General features: G+C 47.8%; 1 protein-coding gene across 4 annotated transcripts in view; it reads left to right on the top strand.

Moving 5' to 3' along the window:
* The window catches only part of LOC103175690 (myosin-16), a 36,394-nt gene that overhangs the window by 1,266 nt on the left and 16,710 nt on the right, over positions 1 to 18,418 (top strand). For 3 of the 4 annotated variants that reach the window (XM_042342438.1, XM_007888849.2, XM_042342437.1), the window contains exons 1-4: positions 1,506 to 1,962; positions 12,163 to 12,249; positions 13,370 to 13,515; positions 14,437 to 14,527. In XM_042342438.1, coding sequence (XP_042198372.1) covers positions 1,837 to 1,962; positions 12,163 to 12,249; positions 13,370 to 13,515; positions 14,437 to 14,527 — 450 coding nt within the window. In that variant the 5' untranslated portion in view covers positions 1,506 to 1,836. Of the gene's footprint in view, positions 1 to 1,505; positions 1,963 to 12,162; positions 12,250 to 13,369; positions 13,516 to 14,436; positions 14,528 to 18,418 lie in introns of those variants that run through there. The other variant, XM_007888847.2, reaches the window with a different exon arrangement.

Genomic DNA, 18,418 nt, shown 5'->3' with positions numbered 1-18,418 from the left:
AGGCGTCGTGTGTTAAGCGTTAAAGTTAACTTTTAAGGGAAAGCTGGAGAGGTACACGAGGGAGAAAGGAATAGAAGGTTTTGCTTGAAGGCTTAGTTGAGGAAGAGCAGGAGGAGGCTCAGGTGGAGCATAAACACCGGCACAGACCAGTTGGGCCGAATGGCCTGTTTCTGTGCTGGAAATTCTAATGTATCTAATGTAACATTAACGGTGTGGCTTTAGAGTTTGTGACGTGCAAACAGCACAGCACTGTCATCCTGGTATACTTGAGATTAACGACGAGCTTCTGATGTGGTTTAGAAATGTTCCTTTCCAGTCCAGTGACTGTGCCTGGTAATCCGGCTGAGCCAGGCAGGTTCACAGAGCTTCAGTGCCCTGCTTTGACATACCAGCCAGCCTGGCACAGTATCAGCGCCTGGGGGCAGCGATTCTTCCCGCTCAGCTTCTGTTACCCCTGCAAGTCACAGCCCCAGCTGAGCTGGGCAAATCATGGGAAGCTTGCCAGTCTTTGAAGTGGAAAGCTTTCAGCTGCTTAAACTCCAGCAGGCACCCCGAGCCCTCGCAATGTATTTTTCAATGCGGAGTGGCATCTGTAGTTAGGTCAGGCTCCCACCCAGGCTCTGAGACACTGCCCCGGGTGAAGAGAGCTACACAAATGCAAGTTGTTGTTATAGTTGGAGCCCAGTGCCACTTTTGATCAGGGCATTAAAAAAGGCATTCTGCCATACTGGGAGCTTTGGGGTAAGGGTTGCAGTGGGCAGGGACAAGTCTGCCCTCTGGTTACCGGCACAGCTCGTGAGAAAACGTTGTTGTTGTTGGACCTGTTGGTCCATTAGGGCCTAAGTAAGAGTGCAGTAGCTTGCACTTGGTAGCACAGGCCTGGAGGCTGTGAGAAAGGCCATGGTGGGATGGGGGGGGGTGCACCTTCTGTGTGAAAGGGAGGCAGAGTGCATCCCTCCAGTGGGGCGGGGGTGTGGGGGGGTGCGGAGAGAGAGGGCACATTCCATTCCAACAATCTGTCTCTGGAATTTCCATGTGTGAGTGGGATACACAGAATTCTCAGTTACTCTTTAGCATGATGATGGGTTTCCGCATGGGTCAGACACCCGGCTGACCCCCCACAAAAAAAAATGAAAGGGAGAAAGGGTGCAGTCAAGGCGCACACTGTGTTTCGGAGCACTAACCATTCACTGTACTTTGCTATCAGTCAGAGAGAATGAGAGAGAGAGAGCATTGACTCAGTCTGTCTGTGTGTGTGTCTCTCTGAAGGTTGACCTGCTTTCCAAATCTTTGTGCGGTGACTGCAGGTGTTTGGAGATTGTCAGACTGGGGCGGAAATAGGGGGAGAGAGACAAAGAGAGAGAGGACGAAAGGAGACCCCAGGAGAGTGAGAGAGAGAAGAAAGACAATTCTAGACAATTCTAGACAGACGGTGGAAGCAGCAAGTGTTGGTTAGTTCAAGAACAAATGAGATAGATTTCTGCTCGAAAATAATATCTGGGGAGACAGTATCTAGTTTGGGACACAACATGACTGGATGGTGGAAGGTGAACTAGCTCGACCGAAGTCTTCTTTTGTCAGCAAATTCTTATGTTCTTTTGAAAGGAGCCCAAAAGTTAGGCAGAGAGTGAGAGAAGTGTGTTGAAAAGGTCTGTCAGGTGTGTAACTGCAAGGGAAAGGAGGACCGTTTAAAACACTGCTTGCTTCTGGTTGGTATAAATCAATCACAGCTTGCCCGCCTGCCCCCTTGTGCAGTGAGTGAGTTAGCTGGAGTGCAGGTGTGTGTGTGTGTGTGTGGAGCAGGGGGAGGAGGGAGGGAGGAAAGACACTCCAACAATGTCAAGATCTTGCTCACTGTCGGACTGGTGGGAACCAGAGGAGGGAGCTGAGCTCGAGGCTGAAACAGACTGGGATCTGGACTGGGATAGCTACAGCGGGGCCCTGGAGCAGCAGCGATCACAGGTAAATGTGGCTTCCCCTGGCAGAGAGCTCTCAATTCTCCACTCCCTACCTCTCTTCTCTTGCCTGCCTTCCCCCCCCCCCACCCCGACCCTTTCCCCTCGCCTCTCTTCCCCCGAGAGGCGAGATCACTCTCCTGCTGCCTGTTCTGCTTTCACTGCAACTTCCACCAATGAAGAAGATTTAAAGGAGGGTGTTTTGGTGTGTCTGAGAACAAGAGGGTCAGAGAGCGAGGGAGGGAGGGAGGGAGGGAAGGGGGGATCAGAAAGAATGAACAAGCCAGGGAGGTCCATTGCCATTGAAACCAGCCCAGTTATTCTATTCCCTCCTTTACACTGATTTTCAGATTTCAGGGTTTAACCCTTTAGCGGCAGTGCTGCTGCTGTTCACGACAGTCGTTTTCACTGAAACTCACTCGAGCCGCGGAGATGGAAGTTATTAAAATCTTTTTATTGTTTCAGTTTGTCCTGCTGCGCTGACAAGAGCTCATTGTGCTTTGGAGGCTTTTTCTTTTTTCTTTTCGCCTGATCTGATCCTCGCTCTCGCTTGCGTTCGGGCAACAACCACAACAACTTGCATTGACACAGCCACCGCCACGCAGGGCAGAGCCCCAGAGCGCTTGGTGGGGGCGGAGCACGACACCGAGCTGGGGGGGAGGTGACTGTAGGCACACGGTCCAAGAGGAAGGTCTTCAGGCGGGTGGGGAAGGAAGGGGGCAAGACAACAACAACAACAACAACTCTCTCTTTTTGTCTTTAAATCCCAACTGAAAGCCTAACCCTTTGACCGCACCTGGAGTCACCTCCACCCCCCACCTGACACCGCGCTCGGTGTCTGACCCCGTTCTTGTCAAGTGCTGTGAGACATTGTGAAGTTAATGCAATATGAACTATTAATTATTAATTATGTTATTGTGTTTCGTGGGCGAAACTTCTTAAGGAAGGAACGTAAACTTCGAACTTCGTTCCATTTTGGCTTAAACCTCTAACGCCCCGGACACAACGATTCAACAACAACAACAACTTGCATTTACACAGCACCCTTCACGCGGGGTAGGGTGTCGGGGCGGAGTGTGACCCTGAGCCGGGGGGGAGAGGGAGGGAGGGAGGGGGTAGGTGACCATTTGCACCATCCAAAAAGCAAGTTTTTAGCAGGATTTGAAGGTGGGGAGGGAGGGGGCGAGGCGGAGGGATTGAGGGACAGAGCCCAACCCAGTGTTCCCCTTTGGGGTGGTTTGAGCTGTTACCTGCTCTGGAGGGAACGCACTGAGTGTGAGGAGACTTCTCTAGCCTTTAATAATAATAATAATAATCCTTGCATTTGATATAGCGCTTTTCACGTCTTGGCTTCTTGCCAGTTAGCGCAAGAGAGAGAGAGGGGGGGTGGGGGAGGCAAATGGGATATGACAAATATTGAGCACATTCGTGGCAAACTGTTTGCTTTGCATTTCACTTGAGACGGTGATGCCCTCGTGCCCTGTGTAAAGGGTAGAAAGCAGGAGTGTGTTGCTGTGGTCTGTTGTGAAGTCTGGCTCTGGCTCGGCTCTGACACAGAATGAATGCAACAGCCGCCTCTAAACGCCTCCTGCTTCTGTGTGTGTGTGTGTGCGTGAGAGAGAGAGAGGTAGAGGAGCGATGAGGTTGGCTGTGTGAGGGACCCTGCTTTGCTGTGTTGATGTTGTAACGGGATCTGCCAGTACAGAGCAGACATTGCGCTCTCGTTCTCTCTCTCTCTGCTTTCCTATTCCCTGTGAGTGAGCTGTGGAGCTCTGATTGGAACCTGGTCTTCATTTAGTGAGGAATGTGGACAGTGAACACACACACACACACACACAGGCTGTGCACAGAGAGAGAGACACACACACACACACAATGCAAGCTCTAAATCATCTGAGTCCAGCCCTGATCAGCTGCCAATCAGCTCCGCAGTCTGTGTGCTGCCTGGCCAGCAGTCAGGAGCCCTGTGCACAGCTGGGGAAGGTGAGACTGGTCACAGAGCCTCGCCAGGTCCCAGGGAAGGAGCAGATCTGCAGCAGGGAGAGAGGCAGAGCGCAGGCTGAACCCAGGAGCCCTAACCCAGGCTTTGAGGAGCAGGGCTGCCTGCTGGCTGGAGGGCAGACACCAAAGCAGGTAGGTGGCGTTCAGTGAAACCTGAATTAAAAAGTGCTCTCTGCTCCATGTTTCTGCTTGAGAGTAATATCTGGGGAAAGATACAGTATATAGTTTGGGACACGACATGTCAAGCGACTGGCAGGATGGCGGAAGGCGAACGGGATGGACCTTAGCCTTCTTTCGCCAGCAAGTTCTTATGTTCTTATATTGTTGTCTGGCCAAGTGGTGCAATGTTTGTTTTTTTAAAGTATATAACGAACTGCACGTTAACTTTGAAACTCTCGCCCTCCTCAATCTCTCCACCTTGACTGGGCTGCGCTGGACTACTTAATTCATTTCTAAAAAAACTTCAGTCAGAGATGCTGCCCCCCTCCCCCCCCAAGAACCACAGCGTGAGGCTGCTTCACAGGCAAAGTGCTTTCTGTTCCATTTACATTGCATTTACTGAGGCTGTCAGTGACCTCACTGTGTTTGTGGTTGGGCGAAGAGATCAAATATACTTTGTTATTCCTTGCTGGTGCTCCTCCCCCACTGGAGCTCTCTAATCCCATTCCCTTCTCTCTCCCTCCCCGCCTCCCCATGGTGTCTGTGCTGGGGCTCGCTCCCCCACTGGAGCTCTCTAATCCCATTCCCTTCTCTCTCCCTCCCTGCCTCCCCATGGTGTCTGTGCTGGGGCTCGCTCCCCCACTGGAGCTCTCTAATCCCATTCCCTTCTCTCTCTCTCTCTCCCTCCGCCCTCCCCATGGTATCTGTGCTGGGGCTCGCTCCCCCACTGGAGCTCTCTAATCCCATTCCCTTCTCTCTCTCTCTCCCTCCCCCCGCCCTCCCCATGGTATCTGTGCTGGGGCTCGCTCCTCCACTGGAGCTCTCTACTCTAATCGCAATCTCTCTTTCTTTCCCACCAATTGTCTTGAGCCCCAAGTCCCTGTGCTGTTTGCAGCTTTGCTTTAATTTCCTTTATATTGTGCGTCATCACATCGAAGCCAAGATTACGGTAATCACTGTCAGGTGTAGTGACTGGTTTTGTAACCAAACACGATGGCCAGTTCTAGCAGGTCCCACAATGAGCAATGAGGTGATTGACCAGAATTGTTGTCCAGGACACTGGGAGAAACTTTCTCTATTCAGGGCTCTTAGTGGCAAGCTACGTGGGTTTTGCTGGTTAAACTCCAGCAGTTACCCCAACTCTTACTCTGGAATCCCCCCCAAACCATATCTCTCGCAAACCTAATGCTCTCCAGGATTAGGTTCTTCCAGGAAGACACAGTCCTAAACCATATATTTGTGGAACCCATCAGTAATGTGGTTTGGAAACTCTTAACCACGGTGATGGCTTTCTGTGTCAGACACCCAGCTGCTCCCCTCACCCCAACCACCAAAAAGCCCCAAACTGTCAATTCAGGTGCCCCTGAGGTCTGTAGCTCAATTGAAGTCAGCGCTGATTGATTGATCTCCGAGTGAAACCTGCCGTGCGAAGAGGGTTTGAAGAGATGTGAAGGATTCCTTCCAGTGAGATGTTATCATTCATATTTATCACCGCGCTATGTTCCGAGCACCTACACGCATTCCAGAAAATGCTCATCAAGCGCATTCCACTCCGATCTCCCAGGCCATGCTTAATGCCTTCCCGTTCGGGCACGCAGTGGAGTCTCAGCGCGTGTAGGCCCACAGCAGCGTTGCATGTCTTAATGCAATGATAAGATCGCAGCCTGAACAGGGTGAGAAAGCACCTCTAGGTGATCAAAGCTGAAAGGAAAGGCTTCCTTGTTCCGAGACCTGTAGGAACTTTACTGCTTTACAGATTTATTTTCTGGTCAGCCACGTACTTGTGGTTTCTGTTTGTTTGGCGTGCAGCGGGCACTCTCTCCCCAGAGGGCAATGTCCTGCTCGCCCAATCCCCGGGAATTTGGGTGCAAGTTGGCAAGAGTCAAGGTTTGGGGACATTGGGGTATTCCTGGGTTTAACACAGTTCAAACACTCACTGCCTGGCAAGCTTCCTGTTCCTTGTCCAGCTAGGACCACCCTACCCATAAGGGCTTGGATTTGCAGCTTTAATAAGAGCCAAGTGGCAAGAATCCCAGGCTCCAGTGACTGCTCTCCTCTGCTCCGCTATCTCAAGTCTACTGACGAGCCAGGCTGGTCCAACGTCAATAGTGCCTTGGATAACTGGGCACCCATCTGTCTCAGGCACCGGTCGGGCCATCGCGACAACCACAGAGAAGTGACTCGATTCCTAGATTCCATTGCCAGGCTTGTTGGTCATTAAACTGGATGATTTTGAGAGATTTCTGTGGCGTAAGCACTTTAAAATGTAAGTCTTTCTTCTTTCTGATCTTTAGAGTCTGAGCCAGTTAGTGTTGGCGTTGGAGAGTCAGCCTAGACCGTGTTAATTCAAAGTCCTGGCGTGGTCTTGAGTCCACAACCTTCTGACTTGGTGGCAAGACTGTTACTGACCGCTCTCCCCATCCCTCTCTCTTCCCTTCTGCCTGGAGTGTGAATGGCTTGAGTTTCCTCTTGTGGTGATAATAATAATAATAATGGTTTTAACGTGAAATTCAAAGAGCAACAAAGGAGGAAGGAAACCGAATTAATTATTTGGTGAGAAAAGTTTGCAGCTCTTAAGGATGAGTATGGGTCGAGAGGGTGTTTAAACTCATTTCTTTCTCCCCCGCCCCTCTCCCTCCCTCACCCCCTCCCGCTCCCTCCATCCTGGAAGCTCTCACTATAAGAGGTTTGAATTGAAGTGGAATGTGGACACCAGCTCGCACAATAGCGATGGTTTAAGCAGAAAGCAGGCCAATTCTGAACCCAGATGGGAAACCCCGCAAGTTAGAGATGAATAACATCTGGGAACTTCCCTTTGATTTTTTTTTAAAAAAAACTCGCCGAAACCAACATAAGGAAATTCTCCAGAAATGTCTGCAGAGAAAGACCCTGGCCTTTGTCTTGCTCGACTCTCGGTGACTTGAGGTGGAAAGTATAAGTCTTGTGTAGACACCTCACAACCGAGAGGACCCGGGTTCGATTCTCGGGCAGGGCGAAACATTACTGCACACGCCTCTGTTTATCTAGCAGTAGATAGGAACCCGCTTGTTAGTCTATTGGCAGATCACTTTTCTGGGGGGTAATAATCCCTTCAAACAAAAATAATAATTTGGTCACTCAACCCACGACTGTTTGTGGGGCACTGCTGTGCACAATTGGCTGCCGCGTTTCGCCCACAAAATATACGGTCAATTAACTTTACGGTATATCCTGTGAAGCGCTTTGAGACGTCTCGAAGACGTAATCAGGCACTGTATCAAATGCAAGGATTATTATTATTATTACTACGTGCAGTTACAAGCTTCTCTGCTCAGGCCCAGCTATTACTCTGTTGTGTTTTACCTCTCAATGACCTTCCTTTCCACATTTTCTGCACATTTTCTGTAAATGGAGAATCTGTTCTGATCCTGCCTTGGACTACAGTTGCGGTGACTCTTCAAAGAACTTGTCAGTTCCTTTTAATGAAAACATGTTTTGATGCGAGCACAGGCAAATCTTAATTTTCTTTGCTGAGCTTTTGAATTTTTCTTATTTTTATGTTTTTTAAAAAAAAAAGTTTCTATACACGTAGCATAAATCATTTTCTCTCTCTGTCCCTTTTTCTCTCTCTCTCTCTCTCTCCTTTGCTCCAAGTTTCTCCAAAGTGTGCTGGAAACTTGTTAACAAGCTTATTTTCCCCTCCAGCTCCCCAGTGATTTACCAAGCGATCCGCAGCCTGACCCCTTCAAAGAACCAGGGTCCCAGCTAAAGCCGTGGAATATTTTAATAGCATATTGTTAAACAGTGGGAATCCAATACCAGCAGCGTAGCTAAGTAACACGTTGTTATGTCTGGGCCTTTGCCCAGTGAGGTGTACTGCTGACGGCTGTCACACAGCCGTGTTTACTTGGGTCCCTGGTTGGAACTTGTGGAATCCTTCTCACCTTCGCTGTATAACGGCCTGAGTTATTATCGCGGCCTGTGTCCTGGTCATCAGGTTGTAGCTTCTTGTGATTGTTTCGATTACTTGTTCACTTGTGTATACACCCACAGACACAGACACACACACTGACCCACACGCATATACAGAAACGCATGCACGGATACGCAGACTCAATTGCACGCACATATACAGACGCGCGCACACACAGGTGTGCGCACACACACACACACACTCATACGCACACGCTCTGTGCAAATGTATTTGGCCCTTAATTAGGGAATATCAGCAAGGGTTTATGACCATGATCGAAAATAGCAAAGAGCTTCTCTCTCTCCAGCCTCTGGCCAACAGTCAATCTCCCAAGTAAAATGGTCAATCACTTCCACAGCTATTTGTGGAACTTTTTTTTTTACTGTGTGCATCAATGGCGGTGGTACTTGCCTGCAAATGCACAGCCACTACACTTTTACAGCAATCGCCCATGAAAGGCTTTCAGACGGTTGAGTGATGCCGGCCTGAGCTTCTCCTCCAGCCTCCGAGATAAGCATGACTGTGTCAGGGAGGGAAGTCAGACCTTTGATGTGGAGTGTTTTATTTTATGAAGAATGAGTAATTGCCTTAAACTCTCACTGAATAGCGAGCTACGCAGGAGCCTCTCAGCCTGGATAGGGCTGCCAGAGACATTGCTCCTCATCCCCACGGTCATCCATAAATCTCACATCAAATCACACAGCTATACGGAAGCACGGAACATTTCATCCCATTATTGACCCCGTGAGTGAAACCGCCCTTCCTCGGGCACTGGTTTCCTGGTCTTCGAGGAATTAATCTTCATCCTGAGGCGGCACTGTGCACAGACAGTGTGGATCGACAGGTTCCAGTCCGAATCCTCACAGGAAGCAGATTGGAAACTAATGATATTTCACTTTCCAGCCCATTTGCTTCCATCCTTCTGGATGGAGATCAAAGCCTTTGGAATCTGTGTATTGGCTGAGGATGAAAGGAAGCCCTGTGTTTAGTTTTAAACACTACATTATCAGGTGGTGGGATGGATGGGGGTTATATTTCCCTCTTAAATCTATATTCACCCCCAATTTAGTTGTCTTCTCTCCCCCCCATCCCCCCACCATCGCCCCTATCGCCACCACCATTGATGTCTGTAGGATGTTCCTGGAGATGATGATAAGTTGCCGAGTATCCCTTTATAATATGTTTCATTCAGTTTGCTGTCGTAAACATAGAAAGAATAGCACGAGGCTGTCCTTGGAGCTGAACTGGCTCCAAAGTCACACGTGTGGCAATGGAATATCAGAATCGAGGCAGAGACGAGATATGCAACAGGTCTGTGTTAGCTGAGTGGAGATAGTGAGGGAGTGGGGGGAGGGAGGGGTTGTGGGCAGGGGGTACGAATAGGTCAGAGAGGGAGGGAAGTGCTAGAGCGTGAAGGAATTTGGATGTGAGCACGTTATACATGCCGACTTTTCACCCCAAGTGGTTCAGTCCTACACTTCAGTCAGTACTTGTGCCCTGGTCCCAGGTTGCTGGTCTTCAGGTTCTGCTGCATTAGTTCCCATGAAGAGTTTATTGTTTGGCTGGAATGCTGAAACCTTGGAATTCTTAGGCTGTGGCTTTCGAGTCCAGATCCAATTTCCTACCGAATCAGCAAGAACTGTAAAGCTGGTGGAGTCCTGTAATTTTTTTATATAACTTCTGTTTCTCCGCAACTTTAATCAATTCAGCATGAACAGGACGGAGTGTATCAACAGGGTCCCAGCTCAGCAACGAGAGCTTGTCCTAGCCACTCCGCAAGGGAGTGGTGCACAAGCGGTTAAGATAAACCCACGGTTAACAGTTGGTGCTGGAGTTTGTGCACCTTGTTTAGTGAGTTATTTTCTTTTTGACTTGTGAAGACGTCTGTCTTAATGCACCTCCACAGCCCCTCACCCCTACCTCCACCCTACATGGTCTAATTACGATTCCTCTGGTCACTCAATCCACGGCTATTTGTGGGGACGCTGCTCCGAGCAATTGGCTGCCGCGTTTCATCCACAAAACACACGGTCAATTCACTTTACGGTATATCCTGTGAAGCGCTTTGAGACGTCTCGAAGTTATGATAAGGCACTGTATCAATTGCAAGGATTATTATAAGTCACTGCACTGTAGCCGGTCACGAAGCAAGTCCATGTACATCTGTGGTGACTTATTGCTTAATAGTAACGTCTGTCAGACGATGTCAGCTTCAACAGTCCCACCTCAGCGCTAACTGCTAGTAATCACCTTGTTTAGTTAGTTTCAATTGAGTCCATCGTGGATCCATTAGCAAAGTCCCAGGGTTTCAGAAACACTCCCTGCTGCTTTGAGACTTTTTAACAGGATGGAAAACAATTGGTGGAGTAATGGAAACCCTTTCTGCCGATTGTGTTAATGGCCTTCCCTCATTTAAACAGGGCTCTGGTGTATTTAGATGCCCTGAAGGTAAATCAAGCGTTTTTTTTCTGCCAATGGCACAGCTTGTGATACTAGGCAATGATGTACAGAGATAGCTCCTGGTGTCCTGCCTGCAAATATCATACATTAATCTCTGCTTATCCAGCAGTAAATAGGAACAACAACAACAACTTGCACTTATATAGCGCCCTCCTCACAGGGTAGCGTCTCAGAGCGCTTAAAGGAACCCGGTTGTTCGTCGATTGGCGGATGGCTTTTCCGGGAGTAATAATTTCATCAATTAATAAAAATGTGCTCACTCAAACCATGACTGTTTATGGGTCACTGCTGTGCAGATTTGTTTGCAGTGTTTCTCACATGAAAATATAGTCAATTCACTTTACAGATGTAATAAAGCGCTTATCAAACGTAAGTATTATTATAAAACAAAGTGCAGCAAATGAATTAGGGCACCAATGAAAGCTGCTTTGCCACGGTTGCCTTAAAAGCAACCTTTCCCCACTCTGGGACATCATGGCTGGCGACAGACTCATTAGCTTTGTCTAATCCATTCTTCTTTTTAATAACACTGGTAATTCACAACTCTCGAGATTTTAATCATAATCCAGTCAAAGACTTGGCATCCTGGCTGGGAAACCTGTTTGTTCATAGGAATAGCCTGCGACCTTTAAAGCGTTTCTGCTCTATCCTATCTTTGAATTACCCTAATTATAATGATAATAACAATAATCCTTGCATTTGATGCAGCACCTTTCACATTGCCTCAGAGTGATTCACAGTATTCACTGTAATGGGGAGCGACGGTGTATTTTGTAGGCAAACGCGGCTGCCAACATACCCAGTGTCCAACCCAAGGAGCACCTCACGACGTCCTCCCGACATGCAAGGCGTTATACAAATATAATTTGTTGTTGTTGCTACCAACTGAGCCAGGCTGACAGATGAATGATAGAAACGGCTCCTTATCTTGACAGATGCACACAGCGACCTTTGCTGTTTGCAGGTGTGTGGAATCGTCACCCAGCGGTTCAGATCGAGGAGCGCTGAGCAGCTGCGATCTCTGCGTGTGTAATCTCACGTCAGATTTCCGCCAGGGTACAGAGATCGCTGCTTCAGATACAGACCGAGACCCTGGGCGGCTCCATCAGGCCGTATCTTAACCAGGGATCTTTGCCTCGGCAGATGTCGAGCCCATTTTGGAGGCGAATCATAATAAAAAGCAAAATTACTCAATAATACTTTGCTTTGATTCCCTTTTATCTACAGATGATTGAAGAGCCAATTCACTCACCCAACTATTTGCTCAATACTCTGCCTGGAATTGGTAGGAAGAGCATGGCAGGAAGAGGGTGGGTGTTTCAGACAGTCCCACTGGGTCTAATTTGTGGTGATTCACAATGGGAATAATTAATACCTAGTCCACTCGCAAAGGGGAGCTTTGTGTGGGACACTGCTGTCCGCGACTGTTTGTGTGACGCTGCTGCGCGCAATTGGCTGCTGCATTTCACCCACAAAATATACACAGTCAATTCACTTTTACAGTGTATCCTGGGAAGTGCTTTGAGAAGTCTCGAAGATGCAATAAGGTGCTGTAGGAATGATTATTATTTCTCTAGGAAGTGTGAAACGGGTTGGAACCCAATCATTAAACCCCGATGATCTGTTTCCCCACAGTGCCCACTGGAAGATTTACAAGCCGGGGAGGACAAGGTCAGCAGCCTAAGCTCGTCCAACGACAAGCTGCGAGGAAAAGTCCAGGAGGTCAGTGAGCCTCGTAACAATCAGTGAGCATCCACCCTGACAGGCCCCAGGGGCTCAGGTCAGCCCAATCCAGCAGTTAACATAATGTGCAGTCCTGTAGCTCATTGGTTAGAGCAAGCGAGAGGACCTGGGTTTGATTCCCCGGGAAGGGCGAAACCTTGGGCAAGTTTCCTTACTTCACACACAAGCCTCTGTTTACCAGCAGTCAGTAGGAACAAGGTTGTTAGTTGATTGGTGGATCTTTATTGTCCACCTGAACTGGCAGACAGGACCTCAGTTTAACGTCTCATCACTTCTCCTGGCGTAATAATCCCTCACAAAATAATAATAATTTGGTCAACCACTTTACAGTATATTCTGTGAAGAGCTTTGAGATGTCTCAAAACTGTCTAACCTGAAAGTCAGCAACTCCGACAATGTAGGACTCCCCCAGCCCTCAGCTGGGTCTGTTAGACACTCGGAGACCAACCCTCCTTGTCTGGACAGGATTGGGATTCAGGAAGATGCAGAATGGGAGAAGGGACGGGAGAAGGTAGAGTATAAAATAACCTACCAAGAACAAACACGCAGCAGTAATTGACTGCAATTTGAACTCTTGTCTAAAGTGCTCTTAAGTTAACAGTGAATGTATGTTTTGAAACAGCGAGCGAGCCAGAAGACACTGGCCAGATGTGTTTGTATAGGTGCACGGAGCAAATCCAGGAAGGAGAGGGTAGTTCAGTGTAAGCTGATGCCACAGCCCACCCTTTGAGATTTTTTATTTTTTTGGCAATGCTTCTGAAGACTGTTTGTTTTATGATAAGCAAAGAAATGGCTCGGGTGATTATGATTAGCGACTGGGTGCAGCCACAGTGGTTCGTGATTTGCTGTGGATGGGACAGATTGAGGAGGTTGTTTCATTTGTGTTAACAATGTAATGGACTTTAAAAAAAATTCCTTAAAAAAATATATAATTTAGTCACTTAATCCACCACTGTTTATGGGACACTGCTGTGCGCAATTGGCTGCCACGCTTCTCCCCCTGTGAAGCACGTTGAGATGTCTTGATGACATGATAAGACACTGTGTCAAATGCAAGGAAAATCGAATGAAATTGACTCGGTTTCCATCCCTTAACCAGCTTGAGTGTAGCTTTGAGCAGGAGAAGCAGCTGCGGACTGACCTGGAGAGGACCAAGCGCAGGCTGGAAGGAGACCTGAAGATGACCATTGAGAACCTGAACGAAATGGAGAAGCTGAAGCTTAACCTTGAAGAAGTCATCAAAAAGTAGGACCTTTTCTTTGACTGCTCTAAAACCCCCTCTAAAACGTTCAAGTTAGCTGTCCATTTTATCCTCCATCCCTCCACCTCGCCCCTTCCTTCCCCATCTTCAGGTCACGCCTGAAGACCTTCCGCTTCGAGGAAGAGGTGACTGACCTATGATCATTTCCCCCTCTTCCTGGCTCAGCGTCGTGCTCTGCTACTGTCAAGCACTCGAGGATGTGTTTTTCCAAAATACAGCTGGATTTAAGAATTTTCTCACAATTGCCCAGAATTTTGTTTAAAAGACGAAGAGTCTATCTTGCCTCAGGGCTGAAAATTCCTCCCAATAACTTTGCTGGAGGTCGATGACAAAGTAGTGGGAAGATTTCTGCTCTGAAACCAAGAGAGGTGAAAGGAGAGGATTGATTTTACTGCCGTTTGTGTCTAGCAGCTTTTTTTCTTCTTTAATGGACCCTACCTGCTTTCTCTCCGTTTCAAACATGTGAAAGATCTCAACTTCACGTTGAGTTGTGTGCCTTGCGCAGGGTAAACACGAGGCAGAGGCAGAGGTCAGCCTTTGTTTAGAAGCCCCTAGATTCCTTGCCAATTAAATGGAGTGGTTTCCTTGCTGTGTTCCTTGCACAAGTGAGTTATTGCTCGACTTGTAAGCGCTCCACAGACATGTCTTACAGTGTGTGGGTGGTCCCAACGTAGGCGGCTCACATTACATTAGGCTTTGCCCTGAAGCATCTTGGTATATGACTGATAGACATAGATTGTGAATGGTGGGGGGGGGGGGGGGAGAATTCCCAAAGGGTTAAAGCTTGTCTGTGTTAACACTAAATCTCTCCCTTGTGGGCTTTTAGTGTTCACTTAGAAACATAGGAACAGGAGTAGGCCATTCAGCCCCTCGAGCCAGAATAACACATTCTGTTGGGTTTTCAGGAAGGAACTTGAGATCAGCACAGTGAGCACCAAACTGGAGGATGAACAGTCACTAACTGCTACACTTCAGAGGAAGGTCAATGAATACCAGGTAAGGTCAATTCCATCACAACCCTACATGGTGTTTTTTCTTACATATACAGTGGATGATAGTCTTCAGTGCTTGGCTAACTTTTGTTTAGCCAGGTGTCTTGACACGTGCAGAAAACCCATCACCGTTCTACGCAAACCAGACTGCGAGTTCCACATACACACGCCACCTCCAGTGGGAATTTCCAAAGTGTTGCTAATCCCTCTCATGGGTTCAAATATGGTTATAATTGTAAGTGTTGGCCTGGCTCAGTTGATAGCAGTCTGGTCTCTGCATTAGATTGTTGTGGGTTCAAGCCCCACGTCGGGTCTCTAAACTCACATGGTGTAAGCTGACGCTCCAACGCAATGCTGGGGGGTGTTGCATTGTCAGAGGTGCCGTCCTTCTGATGAGATGTTAAACCGAGGTCCCGTCTGCCTATTCAGATGGAGATCCAGTGTCACTGTTTGAAAAAAGAGAGTTTCCCCCAAATAAAATTGATCATTCACACAGCTGTTTGTGGGACGTGGCTGTACGCACATTTGCCTACAAGGTACACAGTCACTACACTTTACAATAAATCGTGTGAAGTGCTTAGCAATATCCTCCCGACGGGAAAGACGCTGTATGAAATGTAAGGATTATTATATATGTTTAGTAATGTTTCCTATAAAGTGAGAACTGGATCAGTGTGTTAGCAGTTACATTGACTTGTAGTGTGTGAGGTGAGTAAAGGATGGAATGATATGACGTCAACCAATGTTAACATTTAGTTCTCATTTCTGAGTAAGAATGGAACAAAGTGCTCCATTGTTAACATGTTACCCTGAATAGTGGGAGCAGTAAAATAACTGAGCAACACTGGGCTACATTGGAATCTGATAAGAGATGAATGCGCCTGGAATTTTCCCCGACCCTCCCAACCACAGGAGCAGCTTCTGAGCTTCCATTAATCTACTTGACACCGAGATTAGGACTCGCTCCTTAAAAAACACATTAAAAACGAAATGATCGGAATTGTATGTGCAATGCAATGTTTACGAGATGTTTTGCCTTAAAATTGAAGTTCCCACCCCATGGAAAATTGTTACCGCCAACATCCCTGTAGCTCAGTGGTTAGAGCCCTCGCCTCGCAAACGAGGGGACCTGGGTTCAATTCCTGGGCAGGACGAAACCTTATGGCAAGTTTCCTTACTCCACACACACCCCTGTGTTTACCTAGAAGTAAGTAGTAACCCGGTTGTTAGTCGATTGGCGGATCACTTCCTGGGGTTGATAATCCCTTCAAATAAATAACTAATATAGTCAATCAATCCACAACTCTTTGTGAGACACTGCCCTGCACAATGTATCTTCTGTGAAGCACTTTGAGACGTCTCAACGACGTGATAAGGTGCTATATCAAATGCAAGGATTATTATGTTAATCTTGCAAAGCAAAGCCTCTAACAGGCAGGGTGGGTGAGCAGAGCTCGTTCCATGTGTTGGTTGATTCAAATTTGCTGAGAGACAGCTGACTGTACAGAATTGAAAATCCAGATTATCTGGTTCCGAGAAGATATGTTTTTGGCTGTGCTGTAAAAGGCAGTCATGCAACCTTAGACACAAATGGTCAGTCAGAGTAACCCACCAGGCATTCGATCGCAGCTGAACACAGTGCCAGGCAGCAGCAATAGAGAGGAAACAGAGATAAGTGAAGGCGGGGTGCAGTTTGAGAGTTGATTGAAATCGGTGGAGTGGGGGATTGGAAGTTGGGGGTTTGAAAGTTGAGTTTGGAATTCCAGGGAACCACAAGGTTGCTCTACGCTGAAAAGTAAAGCACCTTGGCTTCAAACCACACTTTCTGCAATCTGTTCTGGTCGTTAATTACCCTCTGGGAAAATAAATACTTCCTGGTGGCTGTCTAGAAATTGGCCCTTTGTAACTCTAAACCTGGATCCTCTTGGATTATGGCTCCTATCTCTCTGCCTCCACCCTCGACTCCAGGACCTCTGCTGTCCTAAAAGAATGCAGTGTCCTGACAGAATGTCTTGACAGAATACAGTTCAAGATCCTGGTCCTCAGCTTCAAAGCCCTCCATGTCCTTGTGCCCCTCCTACCTCTGCAGCCTCCTAACCCCCTACCATCCTGCTCACTTTCTGCCCCCACCCGTTGGAACTCCATCCCGCAGTTCCTCCGCCTCGCCCCCTCCTTTGCCTCCTTCAAGACCCTCCTCTTCGACCGTGCCTTTGATCATCCTCCTTCCCCCTCCTGCCCTCCACCCTCCACGATCCCGACCGCCAGCTGAGGTCCGAAACACTGACTGTCCAGCGCCTTGGGACATCCTCCCGACTTGAAAGGCGCTTTACACATGTCATTTTGTTGTTTAGGCATGAAAAGTGCCTGAAAGGGAATGTGGCTGACAAGGTTGGACTCAGTTCCAGTGCCCCCCACCCAACCCCCATCCCCCCCACTACGAACAACACCCCCACTCCGAACAAGTAAACCTTACACATTGCACACTCAAACAGTGGACATCACCATTCTGACACTATCTCTCTCTCTCTCACTATCCCTCGCGCTCTCTCTCATGCCAATCTTGCCACTGATACTGAGAAGTTCTTTCAGTGGTGATAAAGCACCTTTTGTTGTGTGTTTTCTCAGACTGAGATACAAGAGGCTGAAAGTGATACGGTGTCAGTGGCAATTATCCATTTCCTTCCTTTTAATCGCACACACACAGCCTTTGTCGCTGACCAGATCAGTCTGATAGTTGCTGGCTTTTTGATGTCAGTGCTGCTGTCCCTGTTAACTGTTTGCCGAACGCAGTTCGATGTTAGGGCTGTGGCAGCCTGCAAGTGGCATCAAAATTCAACCAGCCAAAAAAGAAAGCAATTTTTTTTATACACACACACACACACACACGCAAACTCTCGTTATTTCAGACTCGCCAAAAAAAAAACTCGAGCTACAGCTGTTTGTATTCAGAGCTGGATTCACCAGAATGCACTTTAGACCGCATCTGGGCTAAAGATCAGGAAAGTATGCTGGCAGAAAGCACGTCTTTGTTTCATAAGTAATCCAATGAGCTGCAAGGGGCAAAGCAACACTGTGATTTGGCTCAAAGCCCAGGTCAGCCTCCTTGTGATGCTCCTGCCTGCTCCACGTCCCCCACCCACCCCCACCCCACTATAGGCGGTCGGGCCTTCAGCCACTTTGCCCCCACCCTTTGGAATTCCATCACACAGTCCCTTCGCCTCGCGCCCCACCTTTGCCTTCTTCAAGGCTCGTCTCAAGGCCCTCCTCTTCGCCCGTGCCTTCGGTGACCCTCCTACCCCCACCTGTTGGGTCCCATCTGCCTATTCAGGTGGACATTAAAGATCCCATGGCAGAATCCGGAAAGAGAAGGGAGTTTACTCTCTCTCCCTGTGTCCTGGCCTACAATCCCCCTAAATAAAATTGGTCACTCACGCCTTGGCTGTTTGTGGATCACTGCTGTGTGCAATTGTCTGCCGTGTTTCGACCATAAAATACACATTCAATCCATTTTATGGTATATCCTGTGAAGTGCTTTGAGACGTATCGAATGTAAGGAGTACTACTATTCTTGTTGACCTCTACACTGTCACTTTGTGCACAAAGGGAGCCATCAGCAAAGCCTTTGTAAACTCGCTGCTGAACGAATGTTGACGACAGATTGTTTGGTGCAAAAACTATTCAAGAGTTTTTTTTAAAAATAATTATCTGAGGATTAAAAAAAACATTTCTTCCACTTTTCAGCGTTTCTGATGGTTTCCAATAGGGTTTGTCAATTTGTGAGTGGCTTAATTGAGTGGTTAAAAAAAAATACAATAGTTTGCGGTTTCCTTCTTTACGTCAGCCAGATTGTTTGCTTATTAATTGCTTGGCAGTTTGTCTACAAAACCACAAATAT

Source organism: Callorhinchus milii, unplaced genomic scaffold (genome assembly GCF_018977255.1).
Source record: "Callorhinchus milii isolate IMCB2004 unplaced genomic scaffold, IMCB_Cmil_1.0 Scaffold20, whole genome shotgun sequence".
Classification (NCBI taxonomy): Eukaryota; Metazoa; Chordata; class Chondrichthyes; order Chimaeriformes; family Callorhinchidae; genus Callorhinchus; species Callorhinchus milii.
This window is presented reverse-complemented; position numbering and strand designations above follow the sequence as displayed.